Genomic DNA, 15842 nt, shown 5'->3' with positions numbered 1-15842 from the left:
CAGGGTCATGGAGGTCTGCTGGAGCTAATCCCAGCCAACACAGGGCGCAAGGCAGGAAACAAACCCCAGGCAGGATGCCAACCCACCGCAGGGCGCGCACACACACACACACACTCACACTAGGGACAATTTAGAATCGCCAATGCACCTAACCTGCATGTCTTTGGATTGTGGGAGGAAACCGGAGCACCCGGAGGAAACCTACGCAGACACGAGGAGAACATGCAAACTCCACGCAGGGAGGACCCGGAAAGCGAACCCAGGTCTCCTTACTGCGAGGCAGCAGCGCTACCACTGCGCCACCGTGCTGCCCTATTTCTCCCTAATTACATTGTTTCTTACAATGTTTATAGTGACAAGACCTTTGGGCTTGTAGAAAACTGTGTGATACTGCTGCCATGGCTTTTGTTTATGCACTTCCACTTACTGCATTTAAATGCACTCCTTCTGCAAAGCCGTGGCATCCAGCTGCTGCGGAACAGCTGCTTCAGGGGTTTGCCATGTCAGCAGCTCATGTTCCAAACACGCCACACAATACAGTCAACTCTTTCCACTTCTGACGATCTTTTTATAGCTTTGTGGTCAGCCTCTTTCATTTAAATCTGTACTGTTAATAAAAGAAAAATTTACTTTCCCTAATGGCTTTTCCTGTAAAGCTACAGTGTGTCCAGTTAGACAGTAAATGTTGCTTTGTTTTTTCTTTATTTATAATCTCCAACATTCAATGACACTCTGTATATTTTTATTTTATTTTATTTTATTTTTAGGGCCGAGGCATTTTTGCCAGTGGAAGTCCTTTTGACCCTGTTGTCCTTCCTGATGGTCGCCAGTTTTTCCCAGGTCAAGGAAACAATGCCTATGTCTTCCCAGGAGTTGCCCTTGGTGTTGTTGCTTGTGGAATCAAACACATCAGTGATGAAATCTTTCTTACTACCGCTGAGGTAAATATAATAATGGAAATGAGTATCTTCATCAGCATTAATATTATGAATAGACTTAAAATAAATCTAAAGGTATCACAGCTAGTTATTGTGATATATTTACTCAACCCAGTAGAGTGTCAAAGGTGCCTGGAGTCTCAGCTGGGGCCAACTAAACAAAGAAATGTGTGGAGAAACACTGAAGAAGGACCATTGAAAGACCATTCATAAATTCATACTGAAATCTCAGAGCTTGTTCTTCTTTCACTTTCCTAATAACATCCCAAGTAGTGAAAAATTCTGATTTCAGAAGTACAAGTTTGCCATGTATATAGTGCATTTCTATGAGGATATTAGCATCATAATATGTATATAGCAACATCTCAGATCATTCTCTCAATAAGCAACATACAAGTAACATTTTAATTATGTTCTCTCGCTGTGTTATTACTAGTGCCTTGATGTCACATGAGTGCTAGAAGTATGTATGCCTTTCCATGGGGCAGAAGAATGCTAGGGTCACCCTGTTTCAAAATACAGGTAGCATCCTGTTGTAATTGAATTCATGGGACCATAAAAATATTTTGTTATAATGAAAATTTCATTATAACGAATATGGGAAAAATCTCTAATGGCAGCACTGCAAGGACAGCTCTGTAGCTGCTCTGCTGCATCTGGTAAACAGTAAACCTATGCAGTATCAGGCTTACCGTGTAACGTGCTTGTCACACAATGTTTAGATGTAACTTTTTTTAACAGAAATACAGGTATGAATACAGAACAGAACAGTATCCGCATATGACACAACAAAACACACCCAGAGGAGCACTGACTCAGAATTCGGCTATTAGTATGATGTCGCACCTACATTCTTTCTGAGACTGCCCAACACCAGAAATTTCACAATACGCAACAGACAGTCACTTTCTTTTGGTCTAACAAGAAAGAGACAGCCTGTTGCAGGCTTCTTGAGACTCGGCAAAAAGTGAAGGCGTGGGATTAAGTATTTTTTGCCTCACATTAGTATCTTTGGTGGACATTTTTGTTCGATAAAACATTAATTATACTGAATTTACATTTTGTTAAAGCAAAATTGGTTAAACAAGATGTTGTATGAACGCTTGTCTGGTTATTCTGAAAATTTTGTTACTCCGGTATTCGCAAAAATGAGATTTGACCTGTATTACAGTATCTGTAGTAAATAACTTGATAAAAACTTTATATGAGAGGTTTGTGCTACTGGATTTCTGGAAGCACCCTTGCTGAATATCTTTTCTGCCTTAATAGTGGTGCTTTTATTATTTTTCCAGTATAAATACTGACTGAATTTGAAGCCGGGCTGTCTATTTGAGTTACTTGAGAATCTTCCATGGCTTTAATTTTTACGTTACTTATCTACATAATCCAAAGTGTTTCTCAACTGTTTTGGTGTCACGACCCACTTTCCTTACATATAAGTGTCTTCATGACCCATTGGGGGGGGTCATCACAACCCACTTTGCAACTCTCTGCGACCCCACTACCAATATAAACAATACCAACTCGCAACCCACCAGTGATGAGAAACACTATTTGAAAAAAATAGATGGCATGGTCTGACACCTTTTCCTTAAAGCTTGGTTAAAGTACAACTCGCAAGATGGCAATTGCTTTTCACGGTATACTGTAAAAGATTTAAGGAAGTTAAAAAATTACTGTGAAAAATTCAAATGTAATGTTAATGAGGGTGACAGAAACGTAACAAAGCAAAAGTACAGTTCCTCCTTGGTCTCTCTGAACTGGATATTAGGCAGCGGTACCATTTACCCGACCACAGCACAGAAAAGAGGCTATTTTGGGGATGACTGATGTCACAGATAACTTTCTTTGCCCTTGTCCAACATCTCTTGATATAGATGTCCTGGAAATTACGGAGTTCACACCGAATGATGCGTTCAGCTGACCACACCATTCTTTGCAGAGCCTTGCGGTCCTGCAGCATGCTGTTTCCAAATCAGAAGGTGATATCCCTCTTTAAATGGTGAATGTATAGAAGAGGTTCTTTAGTATCTGGGAGAGCAGCCTGAAATCTCTGAGGTGTCTGAGGTGAGATTAAGGCGTTGCCATGCCTTCTTCACCAAGGTTTCAGTGTGCTTTGACTAAGTCAGGTCCTCTGTGATGTGGACACTGAGGTATTTTAAAATGTCCACCCCACTCCACCTGAGTGCTGTTAATTCTGTGTGGGTGGTAGTGCCGGGAGTAGACTGTTGTCCTGACACTAGTGTGATAGCCTGTCCAATCTAGGTAATCCTGCTCATTGTTGTTACAGATCAGGTCTACTGCACCTGTATTATCAGCAAAATTGACAATATTTCCCTTGCAGTGTGTGGCTGCATAATTTACTTAGCATTAATATTTTTATTGCTGCATTTTTGCAAGATAACGATGCCTGAGGGTATTGGTGATCTGATGCCAATCCAGACACATGTGTTAGTATAGGATCTCAGTTCAACAGCAGGTAGTAGGGGGTCATGTGCACATACGCGCACACACATACACACACACACACACACACACACACACACACACAAATCAATGCTCTTCTCTAAGCTTACTGTTACTCCAGAGGATAGCAGCTAGGCTGATTCCTGGACTGACAAGTGAGAAAAGGTATAAAGAATTGAAACTTTTCAGTTTAAGCAAATGAAGATTAAGAGGTGACATGAATAAAGTCTTTGAAATTATGAAGATAAATGGCTTAGCAGATTCTTGCTGTTATTTTAAAATAAATTATTCATCAAGAACACATGGACAGAGTTGGAAGCTTGTTAAGGGCAACTTTTGCACAAATTTTAGAAAGTGTTTCTTCATACAAAGAACTGTAGACACATGGAATAAATTACCAAGTGGTGTGTTAAGATGGTAGGGATTTAGAGACCTTCGAAATTGGACTAAATTGTGTTTCAAAGAGTCTAGGTAAATAAGATTGGTAAGCTTTTTGGCCTATTTACATCATACTTCTCTAATATTCTAATGTTCTAATAACCCACACTTCAGTGGCATGGCTAAACCTCAGGATTCATAAAAGCCACGTGTACCTGTTTTAGCATTTTGCTACATGCAATTTTTTAACTGTCTAGCATTTAGACCTGATACTTTTTCACAGTTATGAGTCAAAGGCAGACGACAGGCACTTTAGGGATGAGTACAGCTGTACTTTAGATATTTGACTTTGGCTAAGTGGGCTGTGTGCTTGATAATTAATCAACTAATACTAAAATGTAGAAAGTACAAAATCAGTTCAGTGTGAGGGGACAAAACCCACATATCCTAAATACTTGACACTTCTGTCATAGTAATACTGTACGGACATGTCCTAGGGTGCTTGGTTGTCATCTTGGAGGGCCATCGTGGCTATAATTTTTCATTTCAAACCTTGCTTATAAATAGACTTCTGTTTCAGTTAAACATGCTGGCTAATTGAAGGTTTTTTGTTACTGTTTATGCCTTTATTGTGCTAATTCAAAAAATCTCTATAGAGTTTAATGTATATTTTATAAGAACTCATCAAATACAACTAAGGTTTCCTGATTTTTATATTTCAAGAAGCACTGTAGACCGCACAAACATGGCAATTGTCAAAGAATGTCAGAACTGTACAACTCCCCATTAGTGCTGTACACAATATTCTGGAGCACATAGTGGCTAATTTGAGGTTCACAAAATGGTGGCGATTCCAGCATTTCAAAGAGAGAGGATGTGGTTGCCCTACTGTTGCCAGTATATAGTTTTGAGAGTGAGAATGCCAGTTCTGAAATGGGACCTCGACAGGCAGTCAAAAACTAAAGTGGCTTTAAAGAGAAAAATGTTGGGAGGACTATCCTTCTCGTAACCTACTACAACAACAACAACATTTATTTATATAGCATGTTTTCACACAATTGATGTAGCTTTACAAGATGAAGAAAGAAAAAATATAAAAATTAGGCAATACTAATTAACAAAGAATAAATCTTAGTGAATATAAAATGGTGTATCACAAATTATGGAAGCTCATGTTTGAAGCAACGGGCACAAGCCTTGAACCAACCCTGGATGGATGACCATGCACATAACCCTGTTACCCCAGGAAAATTTATGGACATCAATTAATCATTATCTTTAGGATAAAGGAGGAACACCAGAATAGCTAGAGAATATTGAGTAAAAACATTATGCAATTTTCATACAGACAATATCAAGATATTTTTCCGGAGCTGTCAAAACGCTGTGCCAACAAGCTATCCACCAATGGGTAAAACCTAAAAATAAAAATACCGATGGTCACATACATGGCGAGAAGTGAACAGGAAAACAATGCTGTGTATGGTGCTACTCTGAGAGACCACAAATTGTTCAAATACAGTAGGTCCATGTTTAAACTAAACGGTTTAAGGGTATCATTTGACTTTGAAACAGGCTTGGTGACATACTTATACAGGTGGATATTTTCCTGCTTGTCTCTACACCTGATGCACCTCCGACATTTCCTGCTTGGTTAGCTACTAGGGTCATCAGCTGGGGACCACTATTCATTGATGTTTGACCCCTTATCCAAGAACATCTTCCCATGGCAAGGTAGTAAACAGGGATGTCTCCCTAAAACCCCCTGCAGCTAACCTTTCCTCAGAAGTTACTCGCTCCCCAAGTCTTGTCCCTCCTACTCATTCACAACCAGAAGCTTGCCTTGCTTTCGAAAATGCCCTAGGAGCCTTGTGCAGTCTGCGACACTGTAAACTCAGGTCGTTGAGCAGGCGTGTTGTTTATAGGCCCACAAACACTCTGGCTCCCACCTCAACTGGGCAGAGCCTTATACAAAATCTAATTTCACTGCACGCTCTCACCAGGTTTGAGTGATATTTTATTTAATAAGAAACTATTTGATGCCTAGTGAAGTTGTACAAACACACTACCTTCTAGGAGTATAAAATGAACTTGAACCCTTACTGGCAAAATAACCTGGGAATGCAAAAAAGAGTTATTTTAAAAATGTAATATATTCTGGCCATCACTCATTTTTATTTATTTTATAATTTTTAGTTGATGTTACTGATTTTTTTCTTTCTGTATTGTGTTATTCTTTAATTAGCATTGTGCTGTTTATTAATTATTGTGTACTTGATAAACACGTTAATATCTTTGTTATTTGTTCCCCTCGCACTGCAGGTCTGACTGCACTTTAAAGGCTAGAGATGCCTCAAGTCAGTGCTGTTATGTTGTTTATGTTGTTTGGCTCCATTTGTTTTATTCCAATTTTGTAAGCTTCAGTTTTTTTAACTTTATCTGGTGATTTTGGTTTTGAATTATTGTTTTCATTTTTTGGTTTTCCATTTTGGTTCTAAATTCTGCTTTTGTTCTTATTTTAGTTACTTTTAAGTGGACAGCTTTTGGAAGTTTTTGTAATTTTTAAAATTCTTGTTTCTCTGTACTTTTGAGGAATGATTAGTGCCTTGTTTTTTTTACCATTTTTTTAATTTAATAAAATGTATATTAAAATTATTAGTTTGTTCTTTGGCCCAGAGGTGTTTAAAATTCCCTTCCCCCACTGGAATTTATAGGCCTGGGCCTTCTTGCAAGCATAAGGCTTAGACCTGCTTTAGAGTTTCAGGGACCTGACTATTTTAAGTTTTGAGACATTCTTGGTGTTTTAGGTCTGTTTTGTACTTACACACCTTTCTTGAGATTTTTTTTTCCTGAAGGACCACTTTGGAAATCAAATAACTCTCTATCATGTGAACCCTTCCTGTATACTACTGGTCTTAACATCTGGTTAAAAAGATCAACATCAGTGCTCAAAAGGCCGAAGAAAACCTGGTATAAATGCCTACTAACTGCAGGAAGTTTAAGATAGACAGAGAAATGCCAAATATATGTCTGATCTCCTTGCTAATTATCTAATGATCTGAATACCAACAGATGCTCCATCTGGAGACCCTTTTAATTCTCTACAAAAAAATGAAATCTTATTAATTATACTGGAATTTCCCTTCAAATAATTTTGTTCTCACAGTATTAAATCACTGTAGTTTCTCCTGTTTTAATACAGATCCTACTGGAGCCATGAATTTCAACCATAATACATAAAATGTAAAAACTTTTAGAGTTTGGTGGGGCAAGGTACCTACCAGTTGAAATGGTAGAGGCAATGTTGTATTAGATACAAGAAATGTTCTTAGCTTTCAAAATTAAGGAGGGATGACAATTTAAAAATTTTGTATGAATGCAATAAAACTTCAAAAAAAGGGTACGCAAGACACACCAAAAGGACTTTCATTTTTAAACTTACAACCAGCAGCTGAACACTAGAAGACATGACAGACAAAATAAGACACCTATAAACAGACACTGGATCTGTAACTATGACCAGAGGCTACGTATTCCTTTAAAACTAGGTGCAAGCATCTGCCCTGTCTCTTTGGGTGGAAGCCACCCACTCTCTATGAAGCAAAAACTCTTAAACTTTCTTTGATGCTGGAAGCTACTCTCCACTGAGTCCTTGAGTTGAACACCCTGAACAATCTCTAAGATCCATTCATTAAAGCTTAAGCTATGTGCCACTGACAAAGCGAGTGTAATAAGACTGAGAAGCACCCTTACTTCAGGAAGAAAACTTCACAGCCTAAAACAATTTGCAAGAAAAAGTGTCACTTTTCCCTAAAACATTGTAGAAGACACAGTAAAGAAACTAACAATGTGTAGTGGAATACAATACTACACCACAAAGAAAGAACCACATGACAAAGACAGAGTGTGCTCCACAGCATGCAAAGTTCTCTAATTGAACCCACAGGCATGACACAGAGCACAAGCATGAGAACCACACAACACTGGATAGCATCATTAACACCATAATATCGTAAAACTACTTATCAGTGCCAAGATAAATTAGAACTCTAAGCAGCTAGTAAACAGACAGCTAAAGATCTCTTTCCTTGTGTTTTATTGATATTGTGTCATAATTATGTCAGGTAAACTTCTAGCGTTTGCAAGGTTTTAAGTAAGTGGAAGAAAAAGCCTTGAATTGAAGCATAATGTTTTAGTCCCGCCTCACTCAAGGCCATGAATTAGAGCAAATAGAGCCAACTGAGATGTCACTCTGAAATTCTAGTCTCGTAGGGCCAGATGTGATTCAAATGAGAATACGCGTCTGGGGACAACCCATTAAAAAGTGTGTAGTGATTAGCAGTAAAATCTTGCACTGCAAAGGCTACACCCATAGGGCTTATTCCTAAAACATCCACCCTAATTTCTCTAGTCTGTGCATTTTAAATCGCTGCAGGGATTTCAGGGAGTGAGCAAAAGATACTGAACAAAAAGACTTGATGCTGAGAGAAGATAAAAGGCTAAAATTACTGTTATCTATTCAGAACCTCTGTAGTACAAGGTGACTGTAGCTTAATGATTAACTTGTACATCGTAAGTAGTGCTGTGACAGTGGGGACAGACAAACAGACAGGCACACACACACACACATGCAGACCACCACAGCTACTCGGCTCCACACATCTAAGAAGTGCCACTATCTTTCTGTCATCTTAACCATTATATCACTATAGGACATAACAACAGAAAATAGACTTTAGATAAGCATTGTGGTCTATGGACATACAACATGCTAAAATGCTGCATCTATTTTATCAAGGGATATTTGAATTTCCAATTAGACAGTAATGCTAAATTTCTTTAGTTATGTGTTTTGACGTGTAGTCAGTATGTAGATGTTGTGCAGCCTTGTCTGTGCTTTACTGGTGCCTTTAGGTAGATTTGTTGATTCGGGTCTTTTGAGTACTGAAATCTGCATCTCCTGCGGCTCTTCATTATCAGATCTCTTAAAAGCAGCCCTTTTGACAAAGTGTGACACACCGCTTCCTTCAAATGCATATTTTGCAGTTCATATTTTAATGAATACTAGCCAACCTGCGGCGTATGCTACGCCGCATAATTATTTATTGATGGGTGAACACTTCCTGAAAGACACAGTTGTCCAAATGGGGTGGGTTTGAGGATACGACTGTGAGTGAATGAAAAGATGGAACTCTGGAGAGAGCAACATACAATTGTCCGTGACTGAAAACTGGTTTTGGCAGATACAGGCATATCTTTTTGAAAGTTTGGCCCTGTGCCTTATTAATTGTCATTGCAAAAGCTAATCTAACAGGAAATTGTCTGCATGTAAAAGTAAAAGGCAAATTTGAATCTGATGGGGTCAGGGAAATCCGGGGGAAAAGGACAGTTTGTGAGGTAGGAGCTGTGATAGTTTTACACTACAGTACATTGCGGTGAATGCTGGTAACAGTCAGGTGCATGGGCGGGCAGGTGGGCAAGCCAACAAAAACACTATGCTCTTAGTATGGTATGAATTAGGTTTTTGTAGACAATGGTTTTCCCTGTTCCTGCAGGACCATCTAAGAAGAAGCATGTTTGTCGCGGATGGGAATCGCTGTATGCAGCGTGTAAAACAGTTTGTGAGGATGGACGCGGTCGTGCGTATCCCATGATGCGGGAGGAGGGTTAGAGTTGGTGGGCGAGGCTCTGTGAGTTGGCAGGCGTGGCTCTGTCGTGTGTATCCCAAGGTCTCTGTCTTACGTGCCATGGTCGGCTGCTTAGTGAATTATATATATAGATTGCTGACAATTCTTTCTTTTTTTTTATTTATTTTTTTTTTATTTTATTAATTTTATTGTAATCATTCACACAAATCGATTAATTTTTACAAAAAATAGGTTTGAAAAACAGGTCGACCCCCACCCCTGAGAGAGAGAGCATGGCCAACAGGATAAAACTTAAGGCTTGTAAACATACCTAAAGTGATGAGTTTAATAGGCCAGTAGAGATGAATGGAGAAGAAAAAGAAATGTGGAGATAATTGCTTCCTCTGTGCTTTAAGAGCTTATTCTAAAATTTTATTGATTATATCCTGCCAGGTTTTAAAAAAATTCTGTACAGAACCTCTAACTGAATATTTGATTTTTTTCCAATTTCAAATACAGTGATCCCTCACTATATCACGCTTCGCCTTTCACGGCTTCACTCCATCGCGGATTTTATATGTAAGCATATTTAAATATATATCGCGGATTTTTCGCTGCTTCGCAGGTTTCTGCGGACAAGGGTCTTTTAATTTCTGGTACATGCTTCCTCAGTTGGTTTGCCCAGTTGATTTCATACAAGGGACGCTATTGGCAGATGGCTGAGAAGCTACCCAACTTACTTTTCTCTCTCTCTCTCTCTCTCTCTTGCGCTGACTTTTTCTGATCCTGACGTAGGGGGATTGAGCAGGGGGGCTGTTCGCACACCTAGACGATACGGACGCTCGTCTAAAAATGCTGAAAGATTATCTTCACGTTGGCTACCTTCTGTGCAGCTGCTTCGTGAAGCGACATGCTGCATGGTGCTTCACATACTTAAAAGCACGAAGGGCACGTATTGGTTTTTTTATCTGTCTCTCTCTCTCTCTCTCTCTGTCTGCTCCTGACGGAGGGGGTGTGAGCTGCCACCCTCAACAGCTTTGTGCCGCGGTGCTTCGCATACTTAAAAAGCCAAACAGCCCTATTGATTTGTTTGCTCCTTTGAAGAGGAAGATATGTTTGCATTCTTTTAATTGTGAGACAGAACTGTCATCTCTGTCTTGTCATGGAGCACAGTTTAAACTTTTGAAAAAGAGACAAATGTTTGTTTGCAGTGTTTGAATAACGTTCCTGTCTCTCTACAACCTCCTGTGTTTCTGCGCAAATCTGTAACCCAAGCATGACAATATAAAAATAACCATATAAACATATGGTTTCTACTTCGCGGATTTTCTTATTTCGCAGGTGGCTCTGGAACGCAACCCCCGCGATGGAGGAGGGATTACTGTAGTATAAAACATCGGTTACCCACTGACTTAAAAGAGGAGAGTTAGGATTCTTCCAGTTTAGCAAAATAAGTCTGCGTGCCAAAAGTGTAATGAATGCAATCACAGTTTGTTTGTCCTTCTCCAATTTAAACCCATCTGGAAGAACACCAAACACAGCTGTTAATGGGTTAGGAGGGATTGTGACACCAAGGCTGTCTGAAAGGCACTTAAAAATTTTGGTCCAAAATGATGTTAATTTGGCGCAGGCCCAAAACATGTGACCCAGTGAGGCTGGGACTTGATTGCAGCGTTTGCAGGTTGGATCTTGCCCTGGAAACATTTTGGACAGTTTTAAGCAAGACAGATGTGCTTGATATATAATTTTGAGTTGAATAATTGTATGCTTTGCGCATATGGAGCTCGACTGAAGTCTCTGCATTGCTACTTTCCACTCCCTTTCTGATATATTGATTAAGAGATCTTTTTCCCATTGTCCTCTTGGATCTTTGAAAGGGAGGGACTGTAAAATAATTTTATATATTGAAGAGATGGTGTCTAAGTCCTTGAAAATGAGCAGTATTTTTTCCAGCATGGACGAGGGTGCAAGATGAGGAAAATCGGGCAGGTTTTGTTTAACAAACTTCATAATTTGAAGATAGTGAAAGAAATATGTAGCTGGAACGTTAAATTTGGAATGTAATTGTTCGTAGGATGCAAAAATGTTGTCTATATAAAGATCTCTTAATCCCAAATTTTTTCTAGATATTAAAACTGCATATGTTTGCGAGGGTTGAAAGAGGTGGTTCTCTTGCAGAGGTGCCACAGATAAAAGATTCTCCATCTAAAAATGCTTTCTGCATTGTTTCCATATTCTGAGTGAGTGAAGCACAATTGGGTTATTAGTATATTGCCGATACCTTGCATTTATTGGGGCACAAAGCAGGGAATATAAAGAAGTACTGCAGGATTTTACTTCTATTGCAGACTAGGCCTGTATATGTTCATCTATTTGTGTCCAGGTTTTTATAGCTTGTATGTTTGCTACCCAGTAATAAAACTGAAAGTTAGGTAGAGCCATGCCACCTTCTGCCTTAGGTCTTTGTAGGGTCGCTCTTTGGATACGTGGATGTTTTGAGTTCCAAATAAATGAGGTTATTGTTGAATCTAATTGCTTAAAAAATGATTTATTGATGTATATTGGAATGTTTTGAAATAAAAAAGAAGCTTAGGAAGAATATTCATCTTCCAGCTAGAGTGAGATGAAGGGTTGACCATCTATGCAAGTCTTGCTTAATTTTTTCCATACAGACGGCAAAATTTTGTTGATAAAGAGCTTTGTATTTACTTGTGATGTTTACCCGTAGGTATTTAAACTGACCTGCAATGATAAAAGGGAAGGTGTCCAATCTAATATTGTGTGCTTGAGAATTCACTGGAAAGAGTACACTTTTATTCAGATTAATTCTGAGACCAGAGATCTTTTGAAATTCTGTAAGTGCTGTTAAGACTGCAGGCACAGAATTTTGTGGGTCTGATATATACAGTACCATATCATCTGCATATAGAGAAATTTTCTGTTCCAGTCCTTCTCTGATAATCCCATTTATCTGATTATCATTTCGACAGTGAACTGCCAGTGGATCAATGGCGATTGCAAATAGCAGTGGTGACAAGGGGCGTCCTTGTCTGGTACCACGTTCTAGTTTAAAGTAGTCTGAACAAATGTTAATACAAACTGAAGCTTCTGGACTGGTATACAGTAGTTTGATCCATGCACAAATGTTCTGGCCAAACCCAAATTTCTCTAATGTAGTGAAAAGGTATTTCCATTCAATCATGTCAAATGTTTTTTCTGCATCCAATGATAATAATATTTCTGGGGTGTTTGACTTTGTTGGTGGTAATATACTTTGTATATTACATTAAACAGGCATCGAAGATTGGAGGATAAGTGTCAACCCTTGATAAATCCAGTTTGATCTTGTGATATTACCGAAGGCAGCACTTTCTCCATCCTCCTAGCTATGATTTTTGAGAGTATCTTAACATCATTATTCAGAAGCGAAATTGGTCTGTATGATGCACATTGTAATAAGTCCTTATTTTGTTTAGGAAAGATGGTGATTAATGCTTGGCGAAAAGTTTGAGGTAGAATTTGATTGTCTCTAGTGTCTACAAATGTTGCTAATAGGAGGGGAGCTAGCTGAGCGGAGAATTTCTTATAAAATTCTGCAGGGTAGCCATCATGGCCTGCTGCTTTCCCGCCTTGAAGTGACTTTATAGCATCTAGTAATTCTGATAGCGCCAGAGGTTTATCCAGTTCCTCCGCACTAAAAGTATCTATTAGTGTTAACTGTAATGTATCCAGAAATGCATTAGATTCTGTGCTGTCTTCTTTAAGCTCAGTAGAATATAAGGATTTATAGTAGTCTCTAAATGTGTGCATTATATTTTTATGGTCAATGATTTCGTCTCCGTTCGCGTTGGTGATTACTGGGATTGCATTGCGAACTTCTTACTTGTGGATTTGCTGAGCTAAAAGCTTATTAGCTTTCTCTTTGTGTTCATAGTAATGATGTCTATATTTATAAATTAGTTGTTCAGTTTCTTTAGTTGTCAAGAGGTTGAGTTCTGAATGCAGAGCCTGCCTTTTCCTATGTAGAGCCTCGCTTGGAAGCCTGGCATGTTCTTCATCTATTCTAGTAATTTTGCTTTTTAGTTCTGATACTTTCTTAGTTTCTAATTTATTCCTGTGGGAAGGATATGAAATAATCTGTCCTCTTAAGAAGGCCTTTAGAGTTCCCCAGAGTATTCCTGCAGAATCCTCTGAGGATGTATTTGTCTCTAGGAAGAAACTGATTTGTTTGGATATACATTCTGTACAGTTCTCGTCTGCTAATAGAAGCGGGTTAAGACGCCATCTACGAGGTGAGTGTGTGGGGCATAGTGACTTTAGCTCCAAGATCAGAGGTGCATGGTCAGAAATAACAATAGCAATATAGTAATCTATTCTTGAGTAGCAATGATGTACTGGTGAGCAGAAAGAGTATGTTCTTGAGTTTTGGTTTAGAAACCTCCAGGGGTCTGATAAGTTGTGGTCAGTTACAAACTGTGTAATTATCTTTGCAGTGTTAGATGTCATCCCCCCCGTGACAGGAGTCCTATCTAAGAGTGGATTTAAAACACAATTAAAGTCCCCAGCCATTATAATTTTATGAGTGTTCACATTGGGAATGGATGCAAATACGTTTTGTATGAATTCCTTATCATCGACATTAGGTGCATAAACATTTATCAAAATCATTTTACAGTTAAATAAGTTGCCCATGACCATTACATATCTCCCTTCCGGATCCGATACTACATGTGATGCTACACATTAGACTGTTCTATGTATGAGAATTCCCACACCTCTAGTTTTCTTTGTAAAGCTAGAATGGAACATTTGGCCAGCCCAGTCCTTTTGCAGATGGAACTGGGGCCTCATGTATAACGCCGTGCGTAGAACTCACACTATAACATGGCGTAAGCACAAAAGCGGGATTGTGCGTACGCACAGAAAAATCCAGATGCAGGAATCTGTGCGCACGCATACTTTCACGTTCTTCCACTACATAAATCCCGATTTGCGTGAAAAGTAACGCACGTGCACGCGCCTTCTGTCCCGCCCCAACTCCTCCCAGAATTACGCCTCTTTGAATATGCAAATCAATATAAATAGCCTTCTGTGAAAAGACAATGGGAAAAGCACGGGAGAAAATATAAGAATTTCAGCGAATACCAAGTGGAGGCAAAGGAAAAACATGCTATTTGTTGGTTTAAACAGTGGTATAATCAACAAAAGAAAGTTGATCGAGTGACAGAGTGTCAGAGAAACTCGAAAGATCAAATTCACAAAGTCGCACAGTGCCCGAAATAAAAAAGAAATCACATATCAAAGTCGCTGTGAAAAGGCGAGTTGTAGCCCACCGTCTGAGTGTCATATGAAAGCGTATTAGGGTACAAACAAAAAACATAGGCACACAGTGGGAAAAAAGCACGAAATGTCAACTTTAATCTCGAAATTTCTTAAAATCGTTTATTTTACTAGTTTCTCAAGTAGCATGTTAAATGCTTTTTTCTGTGTTTGATCTTCTATGTGCTCTATGTGTGTGAATCACTACGTGCTTCCGTTCTTTCTCTTTCTCCGACAGGACACAGAATGCATTACATTCGAGATATTACAGCTCTCTGAATAATTAAAATACTGAGATGTATACGTGATATCATTTTCATGATGATAGGAATGAAAGCATGTTATTAAACATGGGAACACGGTGGCGCAGTGATTGTTCATATCTCACGCAAGAGGCTTGTTGCACCATGTGCGACCTTCGATGAAATAATTTATTACAGAAGTACTGTCTCTTTCAAACATACTAACCTCCAATTCCTGTCCATACTTTTCTTTCTCCAATCGCCACACAATCAGCTCTGTAATAGACGTGAAGCCATTTGTAAGCTTAGAACGCCGATTCTTCAAAACTTTTAAGGAACATTGAAATATCTTCGTAGTACATGTTTAATTATTCTATTCGTCTATCCTTCCAGTGTCGCGTCAGCACCAGCAAGAATACAGCGCAAGGCAGGAGCTATCCGTGAACTAGCTAGCGCTGCGGCACCGTGTCCTCACATGTTTAATTATTAGCAATACAGATTATTTAAATGAAGTTAAAGTTTTATCTGTATACTATAAGCAACATATTTTGCTGCATTTCATCTTAAAAATGATATTGTCATCATACGCGCTTTATAAAGTAGCGCAGGTTGTGCAATATTATAACTGTAGTGCAAGTTTACAGTGAGGTGATTGAGTGCGTTTATAGTTCTTGGGATGAAACTGTTTCTGAAACGCGAGGTCCGTACAGGAAAGGGTTTGACGCTTTTTACCGTGGTTGAGGTAGTGTGTACTTGAAACTGTATACCGATAATTCTCTTTCCGATCATCTGCTGCTGTGATTCACACTCAGATACAGTGATATAAATACTCCGAGTGGTGCAGTGAGAGTAATATGGAAAAAAATGATCCG

At 38.9% G+C, this 15842-nt stretch overlaps 1 protein-coding gene across 2 annotated transcripts in view; it reads left to right on the top strand.

Moving 5' to 3' along the window:
* me1 (malic enzyme 1, NADP(+)-dependent, cytosolic) overlaps positions 1-15842 on the top strand; it is a 658106-nt gene that overhangs the window by 619545 nt on the left and 22719 nt on the right. For both annotated transcript variants that reach the window (XM_028797856.2, XM_028797857.2), the window contains exon 12: positions 768-941. In XM_028797856.2, coding sequence (XP_028653689.2) covers positions 768-941 — 174 coding nt within the window. The remainder of the gene's footprint in view (positions 1-767; positions 942-15842) is intronic.

The sequence above is a fragment of the Erpetoichthys calabaricus genome, chromosome 3, assembly GCF_900747795.2.
Source record: "Erpetoichthys calabaricus chromosome 3, fErpCal1.3, whole genome shotgun sequence".
Taxonomy (NCBI): Eukaryota; Metazoa; Chordata; class Cladistia; order Polypteriformes; family Polypteridae; genus Erpetoichthys; species Erpetoichthys calabaricus.
Note: the sequence above shows the minus strand (reverse complement) of the source record. Positions and strands in the feature narration are given on the sequence as shown.